General features: G+C 32.3%; 2 protein-coding genes across 3 annotated transcripts; both read right to left on the bottom strand.

Moving 5' to 3' along the window:
* Positions 1-1,464: 1,464 nt before the first annotated feature.
* On the bottom strand, positions 1,465-14,810 carry LOC120348931. Of its 2 annotated transcripts, none has more exons than XM_039443641.1 (5): positions 14,612-14,810; positions 8,393-8,625; positions 6,807-6,978; positions 4,011-4,110; positions 1,465-1,595 (listed from the first exon to the last, which is right to left on the bottom strand). In XM_039443641.1, the coding sequence occupies exons 2-5, from the start codon at positions 8,582-8,584 to the stop codon at positions 1,544-1,546; spliced, it is 516 nt and encodes a 171-aa protein (XP_039299575.1). In that variant the 5' UTR covers positions 8,585-8,625; positions 14,612-14,810; the 3' UTR covers positions 1,465-1,543. The 2 variants fall into 2 exon arrangements, with proteins under 2 accessions (XP_039299575.1, XP_039299574.1); XM_039443640.1 differs by lacking the exon at positions 14,612-14,810 and adding an exon at positions 9,338-9,468.
* Positions 9,401-10,608, bottom strand: LOC120355151. Its single transcript, XM_039443473.1, has 3 exons — positions 10,357-10,608; positions 9,630-9,829; positions 9,401-9,547 (listed from the first exon to the last, which is right to left on the bottom strand). The coding sequence occupies exons 1-3, from the start codon at positions 10,547-10,549 to the stop codon at positions 9,401-9,403; spliced, it is 540 nt and encodes a 179-aa protein (XP_039299407.1). The 5' UTR covers positions 10,550-10,608.
* Positions 14,811-21,936: the final 7,126 nt, after the last annotated feature.

Consider the following 21,936-nt stretch of genomic DNA (forward strand, 5'->3'; position numbering starts at 1 on the left):
GGTGGGAGGGGGATAAGTAGCACTGTTACGCTGCGGCGCGGTCCTCCCTCATGATTAATGTGCGTAATGGCCTGTCTATCTCATCGCTCCTACTAGTCTATGCATTCAAATTATGTATTTCAGGAACGCTATCTTATGTATTTTCGGTCGCTGAACACGATTTTTCAACTCTCAAGCCTTAATAATTGATAATTCTCATCATAATATACTAATTATGGTCAAAATGACAAACTTCATCTCATTCTGCAAGGAAACTAAGAAATGACTGTTTGAAATAAACGAAACTTGGGTTTCAAGAAATATATTAGGATAGAATAAAGTTAATATTTATATATGTTTATGTTCTATTGTTTTTATTTAAAATTAATTTATTGTGATGCGCTGCAGGCTAAATTATATTATTGTGGCACACTGGCCACACTTACTTGATATAGTGGTCAGTTAGTTTCCAAGAATATTTGTGGAATTTCTTAGTTCTTCATGGTGGAAATGGAATTCATCATTCATTCTTTATCATAATGATTATGTTTAGTATGAAAATGTTAATCTTTCGTGAATCTTCAGTTTGTCGTGGACTTTTGAGAGATTGTTTCAGCTTCGAATCATGAATCTGATTCAAGGCCAGTGCAATCCAATATCAATGCTTAATCATAATCCAAATTTCATCCAGAATTTGAAATAAATCTGTAATTTGTATTATTCATGATTCAATTATTCTTCCAAACTAATGCTCCAATCTTACTATTGCCTTAATACACTATTTCTATACTCAGTGGACATCCATACATTCTATATATAGATGAAATCTATATATTCAAATTGAAATGTTCCTTAAAATTCTCCTGTGAATGGCAAATTACTCATTCATTCTCTCCTGTCAGGGCAGTCTATAAGCGGTCTCTGTAGCTGTATTGAGTGAGTCAAGTTTGACCTCAGCTAACCAAGCTAATCAGCTTGCAGACTATCCTGAGAGGAAGCTATGCATGAGTCACTCGCCATTTGATGAATTAAATCAAATCTGCTATAGTTCGAACAGTTCTTTATGCTAGCAACACCTCAATTGGAAATTAATAGAAACAATATAAAAATCTTGAAGTACCCTTTATTTTTTAAAAACTTTAAAATAGTTCAACAACTTTGGTTTCGACCCTAACTTAGGTCATTTTTAAGTTGAAATCATATTATAATATGAACATATGCTTATTTTCATAAAGGTGCTTCAATATTTTTATATTATTTTTATTAATTTGTTGAAAAGTAGCCCATGTGAGTGAAGTGTTTTTACCTCAATTGGAATATAGTTTATTTACAGTTGAGTAACACATCAATTATTACATTGAATAATATAGTTTATTTTCTTTATAGCTTACCTCCAGAGTCACAGCCTACTATAGATATATTATCTAAAGTAAGCCATGTCAGAGTATATCATTATGAGCGAGAAATGTGAATAAGAAAACATTATTTTCAATAGAATGCAGAGATTTTAATTAAATATTACAAAAACTACGGTACTACTTATACTACTACTTTATTTTCACTTTCAAATGTTATTGTCCTCGATTTGAGCTTCATCAGTCTCTCTGCTCTTGGTCCTGTAAAATATGAAATGTACTTTTTAGTGGGATAACTTTATAGGTTATCATAAGTAAAATATAATTTCTCGGTAATCAATTCTCAGAATGCTGATTATGTAGCTTATTTACTAACTCAATATCATCAGGGCACCAGGCTTCACTCGTTGGGTATTTATTTATTTATTTATTGATAAATGGAACTCAATTATTTGAAATGATTGGGAAAGGACTAACAGGCACAGCCCAAAACCGTTTCTTCCCCGAATTTTGATTTATGCACTATAGGCTAAATATTCCAAAAATAGGTTATGTTTCATACACTTGAACTCAGCTCAAATTTTCAGCCCAAACATTTGGAAACAGAAACGTTCTAATTTATATTGTTTACAAATCAAATTGAATAACAAAATAACACTCACTGAACACTTAAAACTGTAAAATAATGATTAACTTTGTAAATTATGATAATATCTACTAGGTACTGATATTATCATATCATATAGTAATAGATATAAAGTATATTATACTCTAATTTAGAATGATATACCATGTCATTTCAACAAATCAGATTATTTTGATCAAGTCTATTGGAATTTCTAGATCATATTTCTCGTGAGATACGGTAAGCTGATTGATTATACAGCTTATCTCCCACACAGGCACACGCATCTTCTGTTATTGACAGACGACGAAATTATCATCTGTTTTTCCAAGTATAATAATTATTATCCTCTCCATTAATAGTGAATAATTATTTTCCTTTTCATTTCCTTCAGTGAGTTTTCCCAGGGATGAGACCCAGGGCAATCGAATTTTTATATAATAAGCCTAATATGTTTCAAATCGTTAGAGCCGTTTTCGAGATCCGTTGGACATAAATAACCAGATATAAAAGGTACAGAGTATCCCAAAAATACATACATCAGTACTACCACAAGCACGGTATTCTTCAAGGTAAAACAAACAGATTATGTCGTTGGAAAAATTCCGAATCATCCATAGGTTTCATGTAATCCGTCATTCCATTTTTTGAGAATATTCACCATATTTTGTTAATGGATGAACATTTTCCTTAAAAATTTAGTATGGTATCATGTCTACATTACAAATTTAAATTTGAGTTTACTGTCTAAATCATTGTTCAATGGAAATGTGTATCATGAGTAGAATTCAGAACTTCAAATTCTCAAGAGAATAATGCCTGATTTTGTAAAATCCTATAATAAATTACTGAGATATAGTTATTTTTGTCTTCTAGCTTTGTCTACGTGTCCTCGAAGAAGCATATGGGCAAGGTACGATCTATGGTTCTTGGAGTGATCTCCATGACATTTAAAAAATATCATGCAAAAAACTTTAATAAGTTGGAGACTGTTGTACGTATTAACTGTGATTATCCATACATGTACATATTAACTGTTGTACATTTATCCTGTAACTTCCAGGATAAGTAACTTTCAGGATAACTTTCGAATACTCTACCTTTTGACATACATATGAATTTCAACCCCTCATAAGGAGATGACTTAGGCCTTCATAAGGCCTTTGCATCTCATTTACATTTATGACAGTTTGGCACACTGTCAAACGAGAGCATTTTGAGCATCTTTTGAAATGAAATGTAGAAAGTACCAAACATATTACTAATAAATAATCAATTTTTTCAATGTGTTTCGTTATTCATAAAAAAAGGTGTTGTTTCAAGTTTTATTTACTTTCACCAATCATTTCTATGAAAACTAAAACTTCAATCAGCCATCATTTTTGATAAAAGTATCATATTGATATTGTTGACATTCATATTGATGCCATCTTTCTCGTTTTAGAAAGACCTTTAAAGTGTTTAACCACACAATGGGTGTTTACATTTTAAATATTCCAATTAAAACCGCCAAGTCACCCCCTTATGAGGGGTTGGAATTCAGTTGTACGTTGAAAGGTAGAGTATTCTATCAATAACTTATCTATATATAACTATAAGTTACAGTATTATTTTTATAGAGAAACCATAGCATAAGCTATTATGCTATTATTTCTCTATGAACCTACAACAGTCTCCAAATTATTTAAGGGTTCCCATACATACGACTCACTCTGTATATGTGCATATGTATCGTTGAATTTCAAAGGTTTTTGAAAAACTGTGTTTGAAGGAGGTTCCGTCTTTGGGTAGCAGTGATTGGACATTGGATGCAAAAAGGCAAACATGTAGAAGAAATTGAAAAAGAGTATTGGGAGCAAGCGGTGAAGTGGACGAAACGATGGATTCTTCTTTGATTCAAGTAACTGATTTGGAATTTTTCCAGATGTATTGGGACTACTAATTTATGATTATTTCATACTTTTGCATCAATAACAAAAAAATCACAGTTAGAAATGATAAGCTAAATAATTTTCGTTTTGATTTTAAACAATAAAAAATTGTTCACTCACCTTCTCAACACCCTCGTTCTGGCTTGTTGGAGCCATTTAGACGCCAACAGTCCATATTTCACCTCCGTTGCAATTTCTCCAAACAACGTTTGAACAGCAACTGTGACAAAATTGGATAAGAAATAATATAGCAATACATTGATAGATACAGTCATAGTGATAGTATAGCAAACAATATACTACTAGATCACCTTCTCACATAATAGGTGGCAAAATACAAATTGCATCAATATTATTAAACTCATGATGAAATATACTTCTTGGAGATTCCAAAATCTTTGATTGGCTTAAAATGTGAACAAAAAGGTTTTTCCAAATTTCAACCCATATAATCATAAGTCAGAATTTATTCAAGAGAAGCACAGAATCCTATTGATACAAAAATACTGCAAAATTGTCACAAAAGAATTCTAATAAAATAACATTCTCGCATGGTATGAAAATGAAAATATTTTAGCAAAACCTTGATCCGCCGCATCAATGAGCAAGAAGCAGCATAAGTTCAGCCTTACAAAAGACCATAAGAATTATTGTTATGCTCTTAATTGTGAAACTTGTTATAGCCTGATAGATCATTTTATAACAAAAATAGCATTTCAATAAGAGTGTAGATACTTTTGATTCAATTTTTTAAATGCTCTTGTCTTAAAATTTCAAATTTTAGAATTATTGGTTCTTGTTCTAAGGTACAGTTTTAATGTTGGATTTATGTTACAAGAAGTTTGACAAATGAGTGAACTGGCAGAAGTGTGAACCGCGGCTATAGAGTCGGTTTAAGAATGCCACCTTTAATATTAGTTGTGATTACCAGAATAGTCCAGTCACTATATATATATGAAGCTCAAAAATGTTTTTTTTTTTTTGAGATGTTACAGTATTGTTCTGAGACAGCGATTTATGGTGCTTGCAATTTTAATTGTTCCTAGCTCTGATTTTTAATTTATTGTGCGGATACAGAAGAAAAGTCCAAAACCAATTTTTTCATGCAAAATTTCCTTGTACCGTACTAGATACAGAGTGGCCCAAAAACTCGTATTTTCAGTTATCTGTTCAGTTCTCAGCTATTTCCAACAAATCCAGTGATTGAACAGAAAAATTCGCTGTAGCCAGGTTTTAAGATTATGAAATTCTGAATAAATGATATTGTTTTCAACTCTCTATCTCCAATGAGTACTGAGTTGAATTTTTCAAAAACGAGTGAAATTTTAAGAAGAAATCAATTCTGATGAATTTCAGATTCTGATCATATCTTCCAATTGTTACCATTAAAATGGAAATTTCTAATTCTCTCTGGTGATGATTTTGTGCTCAACAATATAAGACCAGGTAGAACGCTCTATCCCATATAGATCTGAATGGTAACAATCGGAAGATATTGATGATCAAAAACTGAAATTGATTTTTTCCTAGAATTTTACTCATTATTGAAAAATTGTAACTCAGTCCGGTACTTATTAAAGATAAAGAGTTCCGAATGATTTCATTTTTTTCAGAATTTCATCATCTGAAAAAGGCGAGAACAAATTTCTCTGTTTGATAACTGGATTTGTAGGAAATAACTGAAAACTGGATAAATAATCGAAAATACAAGGTCTTTGGGCCACTATGTATCTATATAGCACAAGGCAACTTTGCATGAAAATATTGGTTGGTTCTAAATTTATTTATCCATGTGTGGATACAATCACAAATCATATAAATATGATTGGGAAAGAATAGCAGGCTTCGCCTAAAACTATTTTATTCCCAAATTTTGATAATGAATAACATGTACCATTTTTTTAATATATCTACTGTTGAGAGTTCAAGTTCAATTTTCATTTATGTATCAAAAAATATAGGTATTAAAAATCAGAACCAAAATATAAATTGCTAGCAGGCCCCCTTTTTCATAATTATCTATATTGACTGAACTAATATGGTTGCAGCTTTGAGCGAGTTGGTGTTTAAGGCTGTGCAAAGGCTAAAAATAAACTTTCTACTGGTGATATGTTTCAAAGTTTTTCGATATGTATATCATCAAGCTATGAAAATTGAAAAGTTTTCTTAGGAAAACATTTTTTACCGATCATTACTTTTTGCGATATGAGCACCTAAAGTTTAAATTTTGGGGACAGAACATTTCAAATTCGGTATAAATTAAATCCATATGATTCAGAGAATAAATTCTTCACGGTATTGTTGATTGAATAAAACAAAAATCTTTTGAAATTTATCCTCCAAATCTCATGGATTTATCTCCTACCGAATTTGAAATGTTCTGTCCCAAAAATTTAGACTTTAGGCGCTCATATCTCAAAAAGTAATGATTGCGGAAAAAATGTTTCCCTTAGAAAACCATTTCATTTTTATAGCTTGATGATATACAAATTAATCGAAAAACTTTGAAAAATATCACCAGTAGAAAGTTTACTTTTAGCCTTTGCACAGCCTTAAGGGTGAACGCATACTGGGAAAAACATACCTATAGTCTTTTTTTCTTTAGAGCTACTTTTGGATATACATAAAAATAGAAATCTGAGAAAAATAGAAATAATATTATCTCAATATCTATATCTCTAAATAGAAATAGGCTAATTTTAAAAAGGGTACTTGAATTTATATTTTTATTCACATACGGTACCTATAATTTGAAAAACAAATACGGCTATCTACTACAGTGCAGTGTAAATATGGCCTGAAATGCTAACCTTGCTAATATATAAAATTAACATACAATAAATAAGTAACATCCATATTTACATAACCAAAAATGGCATGTATATTTGACTATAACTAAAGGAATAGCCTACTTACTCAGTATGCATTTAGATATTTCACTCCCATGGAATGGAGTTTTTGTGTTGCCATTTGAAGTACGGCCAGTGTATGAAAATTGCATGGCCAGCTCATCAATCATCAATCGACGGAATATGTTATTGACACATTGGCCAATATCAGCGCCCCCCACTCTCCTCATGTACTTTATCTAAAAAAATCAAAACAATTTTATTAGTACTGTGTGAAATGATCGACCATAAATGGTTTGAGAAATGAAGGATATTCATTCTGCATGAACTTTCTTTTTTAGTGGAGCTCAGTTCTGTATATCCTATAGAAAGATTATTCTAGGAAAGAGGCTGAAAGAAATCTACGATGTCTCTCAGATGACGTTCCAAAAATGATACAGTTAAATGCGCGCGTGGGGGTCTTAACGAAACCTGGGTTTAACTCTTAAGCTGGGTTTACGCCAAAGTTATTAACAAAATGTTAATAACTTAATCCTAATAGATTCTATTAGATTGAATCAAAGACCTTAAAGAGATATAGACCCACAATGCCTATGCCTTCCCAATGATAGCTCTTACTTGAAATTGAAGGCCGCCATTGGGGTATTTTAGCATAAATTTGAGATATAATATCTATATAGTTGTTAAATTATTGTAGAATATAAAGGCATTGGTATGTAATAATCTTATAGGTTGCCCCCTCAATGGCCGAATTCAATTCCAAGTACGACACTAGCGCTCCATGTGAGTCTATGCATCTTTAAGGTCTTTGGATTGAACGAAACTTGAAAAACACATGATGGACATAATTATGTGTTTGTCAAGTTCCGTTCAATCTAATAGAATCTATAAGGATTAAGTTATTAACACTTTGTTAATAACTTTGGTGTAAACGCATCTTGAGACTCCCTATGTTCAATTCAAATTAACAGAAAATTTCTTAGGCATATTTACTGTATTTTTCCTATTAGTTGAAAAGATTCAAACAAACAGTATTTGAAAATTCAATGTTTTGTCTCCATTTAATCGCGATTTCTGGGTTTGGGTAAAATTTACAGAATTATGGTCATAAATTTTCTCAGCATTGAACTTTAAAAAGGTTTTATCCATTCAAGATACAAGTTTATCATTGACTATTCAGTAATATCCCTTCCAAGCTTGAGAATTCCAATAAACATTAAAGTTGAAAACGTTCATTGTATTTTTCAATTCAACGAAATAAATTAAAAATTTAAAATTTTGGACTAGTTTTATTGCATACCGTACTTAATTTAATTTTGCAATGCGAATGATCAGTTCAGTTCATTATGTCTCTACGTGTTAAGAATTATAAATTTGATGAGTAAGTCATTCTGTTCATTGGAAATTTTACCAGTAGATTGCGGAACTTTTTTATAAATGAAAGTTTATAGTACTCATCTGAAACACTTTTTATAACAAAGCACAAGAATAATGTATCAAGATTGTAGACCATATATCGTCTTTGGTGTACTTATTCAGTATATATTATATAATGTGATAAATGAATTAATGAATAACTAATTGAATAAATAAATTGAAAACTATTCAATCATTTTTTAAAATATTATTTAAGTTATTGCTGGAGCTACTCACAAACGATTTTTTCCTCCCGTTCTTCATGTCCATTTCCAATGATTGGAAATCTTCCATGCTTCTTAGAGGAAGCGTCATCTCCGACGATGTTTCTTCATCAATACCAGCACTTCTAACAGCTGCTGCATTAACAAGCTGCTCCATTGTTTTTGCATAATGTTCGAGTCGGTGACTCAAATCATAAATTGACATTTGAAGTCTGGCAATTTGGCCAGACAGGCCTCGCTCCTCCGCTGTAATAGTAGCAATAACTAATTAGGTGATGATTTTTTTTAATGAAAAATATTTAAGCTGCGTTTACACCAGATATTAACAAAATGTTTATTTCTCTGTCCTTATAGATTCTATTGTATTGAACATAACTTATCATACACATGATGAACATATGTGTTTGTCAAGTTCCGTTCAATCTTATAGATTCTATAAGGACGGAAAAATAAACATCATGTTAATAAATTTGGTGTAAACCCAGCTTTAGAAATTAAATTAAAGGATTTATCGAAACTTTGGTATGATTATTGACAGAATAAGTTGATTGAAATAAGGGATCCAATATATAGAGGGAAAAGAAAATATCAAAAACTTCCTGATAACATATTAAGCTCAAATTCAATTCCTATTATTCAATAAGATGTTCAACTTTAAATATCGTATTATATTTGACTTGATAAAAATATCTTATTTGTTGACATGACCAACAAATATTGAAGCAAATAGTATATCATTCTAAATTAAAGTATATCAGAATTTCAGAAGTGATTAGTGAGTGTTATTTTGTTATTCAATTTGGTTTGTAAACAATCAAAATCTAGAACTTCTCTGTTTTTCGAATGTTTTGACTGGAAATTGGACCTGAATTCAAGTGTATGGAACTTAACCTACTAAATTAACCTCCTAGGAAAGACGTCCTAATTAATTTCAAATGTATATAAACAGATTACTCACACATTGTTGATTGATTTGTATGTTGAAACGTATGCTGTTGGGGGGAAGGGGTCGCATAATACCCTATTGGTGTGACATTGGAAGTCGATGGATGGATGGAGGATGATGATTGATATGAGCTTTGGGGTGGGTGGTCGGAAATTGGAGGTGGTTGATGAGAGCTTGGGGGTGTATGGAAAGAATTTGAGGATTGGGGGTAGGAAGTTGAAGCTGGTTGGAAGGAGTTTGCAGGTGATTCATAGGAATTTGAGGGTGACTTATGACGTGTCTGGAGCATCTGGTAAGTGGCTACCGGCTCTTCCTCGAAATCGGGGTATGGTGGACTCTTGTTCTGGTTGCGTGATGGCTGCTCCTCCAGGAACTGCAGCTCCTGACTAAGGTTCCTCTTCCGTCTAGCGCAGCGAGATCTCCTCGACTCTTCCTCATCAGAGGTGTCGAGATTTGATGTGTCGCAGGCTTTTCGGGTTTTCGCCTTTGCTTTTTCATACGTTTCTAGAAACAGTAGGAAAAAGAATACTAAAATCGACGAACGAAGGATATAAATCCACGATTTACGACATAATATTGATATTATAGTGGAATACTAGGTTCCACCATTGACGAATAATTAGTTGTACTTGAAGTTAGTCAATTATTCAAACATGCAGGTAGACCACATAATAATACTATACAAATGAACTTGGTCGCCCATTAGCCTTTGGAAAGTATAGTGTAGCCTAATAATAAATTGCAATGTATTGATGAAATGAAAAACCTTATCAACAAGCAATTTGATTGAAAAATATATCAATCATTGAAAAATTTTTATCGATAAGAATGTATATTATGCAATAGTTGGCGTTGATATATTTGAAGCTTTGTAAAATACTTTGTGACATTATGTGGATGACTAGAAATCAGTGAGATTATATTAATACAATAATAATTCACATTTCGAATTAATACAAAACAAGTCAAATTGAATGGAGTTGAGCTGATGAAAATTCTCTCAAATGATAATTTATTGAAAAACTGCTCACCATAGAAATCCATGACCTCAACGGGATATTTTGGCCATGATGAGAAATTGGGATCAGCGTTTTTCTTCAACAATGAACTCACGCTTTGAGATCTCGGCGGATAGAATGTGAATGTATTGCACTCAACCAGCCACTTAGCGCACACTGTAATGAGTGCATCATTTTCTTCCGGAAGTTTGCATACAGCGTACATTTTTTTATTTATCTGAAAAAGCGATTCATTAGAGCTAGTCAGGTGAGAAACTCATAACAATATTACCTATGAACAGTATTAACAGCTGACCTATGCCAGCTGTAAAATATAAAGACGCCCTAAAAGAAAAAGAAACCTTAAGGGTATGAAAGGTGAAATTATCCATCATTGAAAAAAAATGATAACTAATTTTTAAATAAAAACATATTTCTGAAATGTTTTCAAATTCATCGAAGAAGTTAATTTCTCTTTTAATCCTTCAACCATAAAACTTTTTTAGCAGATGCACCCAGCTGCTGGGTGCTCTTGATCAATCAGCTTATCTCATGAGAGAAAAATTTTATCAACTGATCAAGATATCTGATTTGTTGACATAACATGGTAATATGATTCTAAATTTCTAATTTAATTCTAAGTACAGTATATCAGAATTTTCAAAGTTAATCATTATTTTACAGTTTTTAATGATTACTGAGTGTTATTTTGTTATTCATTTTGGTTTGTAAACAATCTAAATACGAACTTTGCTGTTTTCAAATGTTTTGTCTGGAAATTGGACCTGAATTCAAGTGTATGGAACATAAGCTATACTTTTTGAACCATTTATAGTGTATAAATCAAAATTCGGGGAAGAAACAGCTTTGGGCTGTGCATATTAGCCCTTCCCCAATCATTTTTAAGAATTGTGTTTTGTTCATCAATAAATGAATAAATAAATAACGAGCGAAGCTCTGTGCCCTGATACTGAGAGTGAGAAGAGGAGGAAATTCTCTACAAACATCACTACATTATGCATTGTTTAAGTGGAGTGATTCACAAGATAAACAGCTTCGAATAAGACATTTTTTGAGTATGAAAATATGAGTTTAGGGAGGAGTTTCCCATTCATTTTTAATTCGAATAATTCGAGATTTGAATTCAGTGTCCCAACATACATATAGAACCACCGAGATATTCTTTCGGGACTGTTTCCTGAAAAATGACAGTTTTAGTGGACTAGTATGTTCAATTGATTTACAAGACACATTTATCATTTTATGTATCTTTTTTCATGTATTTTCTTAAAAGGAAATTGATTTGTAATGAATACACAGCTCAATGGTACAGTCACTGACAGTAAAAGTACACAGTCTCTCTCACTGTTAGCCTTATAGGGCGCACTTCAGAAGAAGAAAGGCTAAAGTTGATTGAACTTCATCCTAGACCTTTATGAAACGCACTCGCCGATGCTATTTTTGTATTGAAGCTATCATATTCTGATGTTTGAACTCTCAAATAAAATTTGATCACATTTTGACCTGATTAATTAAATTACATTGAGACTTATTTGCATTAGTATTAGAAAAATATATCATCTATGTATAATGTACAGTTCAACTCTAAGATATCAGTAACTACTGAACTAATCTGTAGGTTTAATACGTCAAATTGAAGGGGATGATGAGTAAGTTTGAAAGAATGCATTAAAATTTAGATCTTGACAGAAGATCTTGATTAGAAAATTTAGAAATTAAGAGAGAAAGAGAAGGAGATAGAGAAATACAGATAGACAAGGAAAGAAATAATTTGAGAAAGAGAAAGGCAGTAAAAAGGAAAGGGTGAGAGAGAAGAAGAAGAAACGGAGAGAAAGAAAACGAATAAGAGGAAGAAATGGAGAAAGAAAAAGAAGTAGAGGAATAAACAGAAGAATAAAGGGGAAAAAAAGAAAATGGGGACGAAAAAGAATATGAAGAAGAAGAAAAGAAGATGTAGAAGGTAAAGGAGTGTAAGAAGAAGAAAAGAAGAAGAAGAAGAAGAAGAAGAAGAGGTGGAAGAAGAAGAAGAAGAAGAAGAGAAGAAGAAGAAGAAGAAGAAGAAGAAGAAGAAGAAGAAGAAGAAGAAGAAGAAGAAGAAGAAGAAGAAGAAGAGGTGGAAGAAGAAGAAGAAGATGATGATGAAAATAATATGATGAAGAAGAAAACGAGAAGAAAGAAGAAGTTGAACAGAAAAAAGAAGAAGAGAAGAATAGGCGAACATGCTTTTTTGAAATGACACCTCATATTTTGAAAAAAGTCACCCTGGACATGATGAATGAACAAAGTTTAAATTTTTGCCATTGCTTTAACACAGGTATCGGCAAAATGAATATTATTTTCACATTTCAGCTTATGATTTGATGATCAGATGTTTTGAAACAAAAATTATATTTTTCAGAGAGAGAGAGATGAAAGGATAGGATAAATATGAAGAGAGAGAGAGAGATAGATAGATAGATAGATAGATAGATAGAGAGATTGATTGATTGATTGAGTACTTTAAGTAGATTACAATATATACTGGCTAATACACTTATACAATAGCTTACAATACAGCAAAGTTTAAGATGAATTTACATAACATAAACTAGGAATATAATTATTGAACTAAATCTAATAAAATTTGTGGAGATGCAATTGCTTAGCAATTTAACAAAGAACTTCACTACATTTACCTCTTCAATGAATATAAATCGGGCCTGATTAGAGAAACAATCAGACAAGGCAGCAATATGTTCTGGGCCCAGGCCACATAAAATTAGAATAGAGAAGAAGGGCAAAAATTTATAATCACCTCTATTATCCATCTAGCAAAAATATTAAACAGATAAAGAGGATATGATAATATTGTCAACCTACTGTACTAAACTGGTTAAACTGATTCTCTTTGCTGATACCAAGCTGATACAACAATACCAAGAACATAATGAGTTCTTATTTAATTATTTATTTACAATGCAAATGACACTAATGTAATAACATTGGAAGATAAAATAATAAGATAGTCCTTGTGCTATTTTTCTTCCAAATTTATAGGTGACAAATAAGAGAGACACCATAAAATTCATAGCCTAAATATTCAACTGATTAATGGGAGGAGAATAAAATAAATGATTGTTCATTGATTGGGAAGCTTAATTACAAAAGGTTATTTATCCATTTTTGATTCAGTAAACTTCATTTTATCGACCTTGAATATTGTAGGCTACAATTGATTCCATTAATAAACTTCCCATTTCGAAGTTCTTCTATACTATTCATAAACTATTATTGTAATAGATCTATCATGATTATCAATTTTTTCCAATTTTGTTTTAACTACCGTTACATTTATCAAAGTTACCGTGCATTTTATCCAAGTTACATCATATAGGATATCGTACATTATGTCCCGGTTGCACAGAAACAGGTTGAATTTTAATTGTGGCTTATTCCACGAGAACCAAGCTGAGAAGGACTTTCTGAAAAGATGGCTTCTCTGATTGGATCTCGTGGAATTAATCACGATTAAAACGTAACAGGCTTTTATGCAACCGGCACTATGTCATAGATCGAATTTTTTAACATCAACATTGCAGTTGGCACAAAACAGACTGCTAAAATTAATTGAATACCTGACTATAGAAGTTTAGTCTAGGAAATTCAGTTTAAATTGACTATGAGACAAATTAATCTGAGAACAAAATTGATTTTTTTTTTGGAATTAAGCTTCTCATTAAATTTGATGTCCCCAGATAGAGCATTGCACTATTATTGTTTTACAACGCAACCAAATTTGAAATTCACATGAAATTCTTGGCTAAGTAGGTACAAGACTTACCTACCGTATTGTGAATTATTTTTTCAAATACTGGTATTTTCCTAAGCTCCCAGATGGAGGAGTAAGAGATCAAAAGAATTATTGTATGAAATTTGATTTATTCATGTTCAATATTGGAATTAGAGTTGATTCTATTCCAAATGATTTATAAAGGAATAAAAAGTAAGTTAGGCAATATTTGTAAATTATTTTAAAATGGTAAATAAAAAAAAATTAATAAAATGGTAACATCAAGACTGATTTGAAAAGTAAGGCCATTTTTTTCTCTTATATCAATTGATTAAACTTGGAGATAAAAATCATCAGGTAATTTTGCGGTTCAAATCTATTTGAAATTTATGAAAATACTGGATCTGAAGACATCAAATTAGAATTTCAAAAACAGTTTTAAATTTTGTTTTCAACACAATTGAGTTAATATTGAAAAATATAGATGTTTTCACTTACCGGCACTGATACTGCAGACTGAAGAGCAGACACAGGAAGGAATACAAAAATGAAAAAAAACAAGAAACTGGAAAAACAACAGATTAAACTCAATAAAATTAAATCTTTATACTACAACTAACTATATATCTCACTGGATACAGCAGAAACAACTTGATTATTGGAGCGCACTGTGTGATATGTCGTCTACGTAGTGAACACGAACAGTGAACTAACAGCCACAGCCTTGTCTCTTGTCTTCGAAATTCAAAACCAAACCATCATCCCCTCCCCACTTCGAAACAGAGGGCTTCAAAATTGGACGTTGGACACATTGTGCACGTGGAAATAGTGGATAATAGAAAGTAGGTTCGTGTGTGCATGTGTGGGTGTGTGTGTGTATTTGTGTGTGTGTAAGAGAGAGAGAGAGAGAGTGTGTGAGTGAGTGACAAAGGTTGAGTGTTGGAACTGGTCCCAGGCCAAAATGTCGAAGCTGACATCCCCTTTGTTTGAAAATTGAATAGGGTTGTGCCAAACATCTGACTACGAAACGAAACACTTTTCTGTTGCATCCTTCAGCAGAAAACTGTTCTGCTCCGTGGAATGTTATGGATCTCTGATTGAGGAGAAAATATAGTTTTATCAAATTGATATTAGAAGTAGTTAATATTTCAATTGAATCAAAGCTACGTCGATTTCTGGCGTAATTTTGGGAGGATTTAAAAACATTCTTACCAAAATAGCCCAGAGTATATGTCGAATTGTAACATTTCATTTGAATTAGATTAAAAAAAAGTTGGAAAATCGTGCTTGGCTATAGAGTAGCTAAAAGTCGCTTTGAGGTGCATGAATAATTAATTGTAATTATTTTTCAATTGAATACGATCCCTTCATATAAAGAAAATCTAATCGCTGGTCGATTTTTTGTGAAATTTGAAACCGATAAGGTTCGCTCGTCATATCCAGGCAGAAAATCTATTTTCTATTTTTATTTGAATTTTGTTGAAAATATCTAGTATCAACATGTTTGCATTTCTCAGCTTAAAATCAGATTTTTGACAAGTTTCTCCATACCCATATCTCATAACAGATACATTTCATATTATGTAATTATTCACGATTATATTGCATAAATAATACATTATTTGTGTTCCATTCTATAATGTGTATAGTTTTTTTTATCGAATATGAACTTCATTGGATGAATACTTATCATGCAAATCATCTGTTATTCAGTCGTACTATGTAATTCTATTAGAACAGTTTTTTTTTGTGAATTTTGTATTTCGTGAGCTAATTTCTATGGGGAATAGAAAAGGCAGCCTTATATCACGGAGTAAAGAAAAATTGTTATGTATTCTGTGCTTATATCAATGCTACAAGTCATTTTTCATTGGCGAATTTCCATTTCTCATTAGCTACTGAACTCTACAGTGTAGAATTTTCTTTCAGATAGACTAGGCCTATTCTTTGGCAGGATTAAATGGAATTAATAATTGAACGAACGTAGCAAGTTTTCACTTTTGACTTACAGAATGAAGGTCAAAGTCGTTGTCCGCCTGTTTATATGTTCTACAATAACTTTGGAGAGAATTGATCAATCAACTTCAAAATTTAAACACGTATTCTTCGAACCTTTTTACGGGTCAAGTTCGTTAGACAACCAAAACGACTCACTCCTTCGTTTTTTCAGGATATAAAGATAACATTTAAAGTGCATAAGAGAAAATTTGTTTTGATCTATCATGTAGTCAGCTGGGATTAATTGCATGCTATTCCTGTAATTTTTCAATTCATTTAAGAAAGCTGATGCTATTTGGGAGTTATCACACTGATTGTTCTTTATGTGCAGACACATGATTTCAGCTGAATAATATACAACATATATAATTTATAAGTATAATCTATATTAACTCGCTTCTGTTAACGCGTCTGCCTGCCTGTCTATTGTCTGTCTGTAAGATACGCTTAATATTACTACTTGTAATAGTAGTTACAATAATGATGACAATAATTTGCTATGACAAAGTGTTTTTGTTCAGTGTTGAATTTGTTAGTAGAAGCTACTATTAGTGTTCACTAATTCTCGATTAATTCAATACAGGTACTAATTTATTTCATATTTGTATCATTTATTAGTATCTTTGAATGTTGGGATCATTATCAAATGACCACGTTCCCATTTGAAAAACATCTGGTGTGGCACCCTCACACAGCTTTCCTGGCCGATATGAAAATTTCCATGATCCATTATACTCGTAGGTACATTATTATAATATCATCTGTGAAATTCACATGAACGTTCAAATTTTGTCCCGCGGCAAAAACCGCTCCTACTGAATGAATCTTATAGAATCATCAGTTGCCTCTTTCATTAAGTTCGCATTTGAATAATCATTTTTTTTCAAATTTCGAGCTTATTTTTAATTTCAGGTGAAAATGTTACTGAACATTAACTGTAGAGATTTTTATGCTGGATCTTTCTCACTTGTAATTTTTCGTTTGAAATGTATATGAAGTCTGATAATTGGAAATCTAAAATCAAACTTTGCATAGATGGGGCTTAGCTCCTGACACTTTTACAGATATGGGACTTGTGGCAGTTGATTGAGCTTATCAATTTCTATATCAGGTATGAGTTTGATCAAAATCGTTGAAGCTGTTTTCGAAAAAATCGCGAAAACCCTTTTTTTGACATCATTTGAGACATTTCAGCCGCCATCTTGAATTGCATTTGATCGAAATTCTCTTTCTGATTATCAAGATTCAGTGACTGATCCTCTTCCCTTCAGTTATGATTATTTGATTTAGAAACGTCAATCAATTGATGTAATTATTGATTCCATTGAGGGTTGATTTTGATCATTAACTTCATTAATATTTTCAGTTCTACGGCAATCACCAGTTAGAATTTCAATCATCCAAATTCGTAGTTCGTATAAGTCTATAAGCCACATCATATTCGTAGTTTAGTTCCTTGGAACTGCTTATCTATATATAACTATGTATTCTTGGCTCTATATTCAACTGCTAAACTGAGTTCTACCTCAATATCCATATATACATTTATATAACATGTGACTCCTTTTTGACCACTTGCAACGGTACTTATTTTGACTACAGTTACTGGAACTCCAGGTAAAGAGTCGGGTCTTTGTCTATTGTCTGTTATTCCAAGTAGATGATGAAAAGTGTATGAGAAGCTTATTGTCATTATATCTTTGTAATATTCAGACAATGCCTGCTCAAACCATTTTGAAAAGAATTTGTCGAGTTAATATACCCCTGCCCTAGGAGCCGTTCCAATTCTAGGAAACAATTTCTTCAGGAACCTCAAAACTACCTTTCTATAGGATTACCAAGAATTCGTTATTTTTATATTCCTTGATACTCTTCTCTCGAAAGCATGTCACATGTCACGTGTTTGAGTCGACGGTTCAGGTTTTGATGGTAAGAAGATATGTTCCATTATTTGTCTGACATTTATTGGAAACTTAGGGAGCTCTAACATGATAACATGATACTATAACAATATAGACGGCAACATCGATCCTATCAAAAAACTGCAAATTAACATCTGGAGTCTTCAAACAACTAGAGTCTGTCACTGTGTGTAATGGTGTAAAACCAAACTGAGTGGGTGTGTCATGAAGAATTAACAAAACTGTTTCGAGAAAATAACAGAACTGTCCATAAAACATGCAAGAAGAGTAATAACAAAGATTCCCAGAAGATAGAGCAAATTGAAAATCTTCTGTAACTCAACAGGATATTAGAATAATAAGTTAATGCTATGAAGCAAATCATCAGCCTAATAAACATATCATATAGTAATGGAAGGGGACATCAAAATGATTGAACATAATGTATTAGAAAATTGAAATGAGTTGAATACATACATCAATTGCTTTCTGATCTGATCAGCAATTTTTTCATTTTTAATCAGAAAGTTTTAGAAAGTGAATCATATTAACCTTTACAATATGCAATGTATGATAGGTATTACAGTAAAATCTATTCCATTTTTTTTATACGTTGAGTAAGTTGATAGAGAATTCAAAACGTTATTGGAATAGGATTCAATAGGATTTTATTAGATGATTATATTAAAATTCCCCATTCAAATAAATTATCATTCGAATAGTGATCGACTACCATTAGGAAATCACATATTAGGTATTAAAATAATTTGTTTTTTGAGCTTTCAAGAAATATAATTAAAACTACGGTATCTGGAAGATTCAATTAAACACCGATTCAAATTATGTCTATTGGAATGTCGTTTGTTGTGGAAGATTCTAGAAAAGTATGTGGTCAATCAAAGATGTTCTTACATAAATCTGCACCACTTGACTGCTTTCACTCTTTATCAATCTGTAATTTTAAGATTCTACCTGATGTTAATCTCTAAAATAAAATAGAATATATGAATTTAAACTTTCCAGGCCCTATTCCTCAAAGCAACATAAAGCAATAAACAAACCATTAGCTTCCTCTAAATATAAGCTTCCTCTAAGCCCCAACCATTGAACTTCTCGATAAGAACTTCATTTCTTGCATGAGTAATATTTATCACTACTTGCTTATTGGTATTTAGTAATTCTTTATTCTTATACTGAGTGAGTACCTACCACCTTTCCATGTACAGACAAAACTCCTCATCCTTCAAGTTTTATAATTCATGATGAGAATAATGCTGTAGAGGAAAGGGTTCTTGGGGGTTTTTAGATTTCTGAAGCCTTAAAAACGTTGTTCACTATAATTTATCAACTTTAAAAGCCATAAATTTAGATGAATGAAACTTCAAGGATGAATTGTGTATTTTCTTATCGAATTTGACTTATGATGCATGATTTTGAACCGCCTTGACGTGCCGAGAAGAATGAGCTGTAGTACAATGAGATTTAATCATTGTGTCAAAAGTTATGATTGTTTGAAATTTTGATTCTTGAGGTGTCCTTATATGGGTGCCTCTCCACTAAATAAGGAGCATCTAACGTGTGATTCTCATAGAACATGATCTAATGAACATGGTGCGAAATCTGCATGTGACGACAATAGAGTTGCTGATGATGATTGAAGCTGAAACTTGGATGCTTTCTAAAATACAAGGATCATTGTTGTCAGGTTTACCTGGAGATAGAGCGCTCTACCTGTAGAGCACAAAATCACGCTCAAAGTAATCTTGAATTATACATTTAAATGTTAACAATCGGAAGATATTGTGGATCAAAAACTAAAATCATAGAAATTGATTTTTTCCTAAAATTTTATTTATTTTTGTGAAACTGTAACTCACTACTCATTGAAGATAGAAAGTTCCGAATGATCTCATATTATTAGGAATTTCATAATCTAAATAAAAGGCGAGAGCAAATTTTTCTGATCGATTACAGAATTTGGCGGAAATAACTAAAAACTGGAAAACGAGCCTAAAATACGAGGTTTATGGGTCACTTTGTATCTAGCACGACGGGAAATTTCCATGAAATACTTGGTTCTGGATTTCTCTAACAATATATCTAAACAATATATTAAAAAATCAGAATTACAATATAAAATGCAAGCATCAATGTGTATAGTGACTGGACCATGGATAGTATCATGACCTTGTCATTTGAATGAACTACTTCAAAAATCCAATCAACTTCAACAAATAAAGTTCTCAAATGTTTTCGATTATAAACTTCAAAAATTTTCCGGGTGGGGTGGTGTTGAACGGGGGGGGGGTTCGGCTGGACGACCGACCATCCCAACAATCACCCCCCTCCCCACAGGTCAGGGTCCTGGATCCGCGCCTGGTAGTAGACTGAGTCACTACTCATAAATTAACACTTGATCTTTTATTTATAATTATCATTTAACGAAAATCCTAAATAAATGCTGTAAATCACCCCGAAGACTTCTGCTACTGCAGACATTGACAACAGGGTTAACAGCTAGATGGAAATTCGATGAGAACTACTATCCAAAAATTATTTGCCAGCCCGGGAATCGAACCCTGTACCTCCCAATTGCTAGTCAGGAATGCTTACCCTTACACCAAACTGACAATCTCTGGCCTTGGCCCTTATTGTCATGCCTGAAGCTGTTCTACAAGCTTTGTAGACTAGACTAGACAGTTACAGTAATTATAAATACCGTATAGCAAAATAGCATACTGCTCTATACTTGACTATACTTGACTATTATACTACTCTAGCTCATACTGCACTATACTTGTGTGTTCTGGGAGCCAAGAGACGATAAACATGAGCGTGTGATTCAAAGATCTTTTATTTCACACTTTATATTATCCATGGAGTGTATGGAATTCATGGAGTACTTTGATAATAGAAAGACTTTGTTTCTCAATGACAATATTTCGTCAGTTCTTGCCAGTCACTAACTGAAGCTCCGTTGCATTAATATGATAACTTTCAAGTAAACTACATTGACAATTTGTACATTCTCTTACAGCATACTATTTTGGGCATGAGCCTGGCTTTTCCACATCATTGAAGAATAATCCCTGAGATTATTTTATTAGTGGTATTAGCTCCCTAGACACGTTAATCAAATACCTCATTGTCATTGATGATGAAGACGTGAAAGAGAGGAGTTTAGGAGCTCTTGTTATTGAACGCTACACTATAATTATGTTTGGCAAATCTCAGTAAATGATTACAATATAATATCTGTGACTTGGTGTAATGAGTGGTGATAAATAATGAAAAGGTATTTATAATCATTACTGCTAATGTAATTATTCCGTTGGTTCGTTAATGCCATAATATTTTTTGCTCCTTTGCTATTATAATGTACAGACTTCTGTGCTTCATTGTCTATTTTCATGTGCGTGAAATAACAGCTATCATTGTATTCTAGGAATTTCTTATTCATTATATCTAAAATTAAAACAAGTACCTCCACTTTTTTAAGTGTAATAAATTCCAATTTCAATATTGGGAGAAATCAAGTTATTATAAGAATCTTAAAGTTGCATTGAAGTTTAAGTTTCAATGCCGACATTGGCTTTGGCCACTCTTTTGACTGAACAATGTAAAAACTATACAATAGGCCTTACCCTTTTGATATTGTTTTCATAACGGAGTGACATAAATAGTGAAGACAGATGGCTTCCATCAGACCGATATGGAAAGGTCTTGACAAAGTTGTCTTCTTCTACAGATCATTGTACTGTCCAGACCTTGTCATCCAATAAGCCCTAGCTTTTGACAAAGCAAGAAGTTCTTCTACGAATCCTTGCCTACCAGCAAAAACGTTTCCATTGCAAAACAATAGCATGAACATGAAACCTTCTACCTGACTTTTCTGGCGGATTGGTGGAGACTTGTCCAGCCATA

This window comes from Nilaparvata lugens, chromosome Y, assembly GCF_014356525.2.
Source record: "Nilaparvata lugens isolate BPH chromosome Y, ASM1435652v1, whole genome shotgun sequence".
NCBI classification, from domain to species: Eukaryota; Metazoa; Arthropoda; class Insecta; order Hemiptera; family Delphacidae; genus Nilaparvata; species Nilaparvata lugens.

What these genes read in the sequence shown, in the direction of transcription:
- LOC120348931 (XM_039443640.1), bottom strand. An exon ending in ACGGGAGGAAAAAATCGTTT is followed by an intron (nt 6,979 to 8,392) that starts GTGAGTAGCTCC and finishes TGATTTTTTTAG; the next exon opens with ATAAAGTACATGAGGAGAGT. An exon ending in AATATCTAAATGCATACTGA is followed by an intron (nt 4,111 to 6,806) that starts GTAAGTAGGCTA and finishes ATTTTGTCACAG; the next exon opens with TTGCTGTTCAAACGTTGTTT.
- LOC120355151 (XM_039443473.1), bottom strand. Translation starts at nt 10,549, where the DNA reads ATGTACGCTGTATGCAAACTTCCGGAAGAAAATGATGCACTCATTACA. An exon ending in TGAGGTCATGGATTTCTATG is followed by an intron (nt 9,830 to 10,356) that starts GTGAGCAGTTTT and finishes TACTGTTTCTAG; the next exon opens with AAACGTATGAAAAAGCAAAG. An exon ending in CCGATTTCGAGGAAGAGCCG is followed by an intron (nt 9,548 to 9,629) that starts GTAGCCACTTAC and finishes CCTTCCAACCAG; the next exon opens with CTTCAACTTCCTACCCCCAA.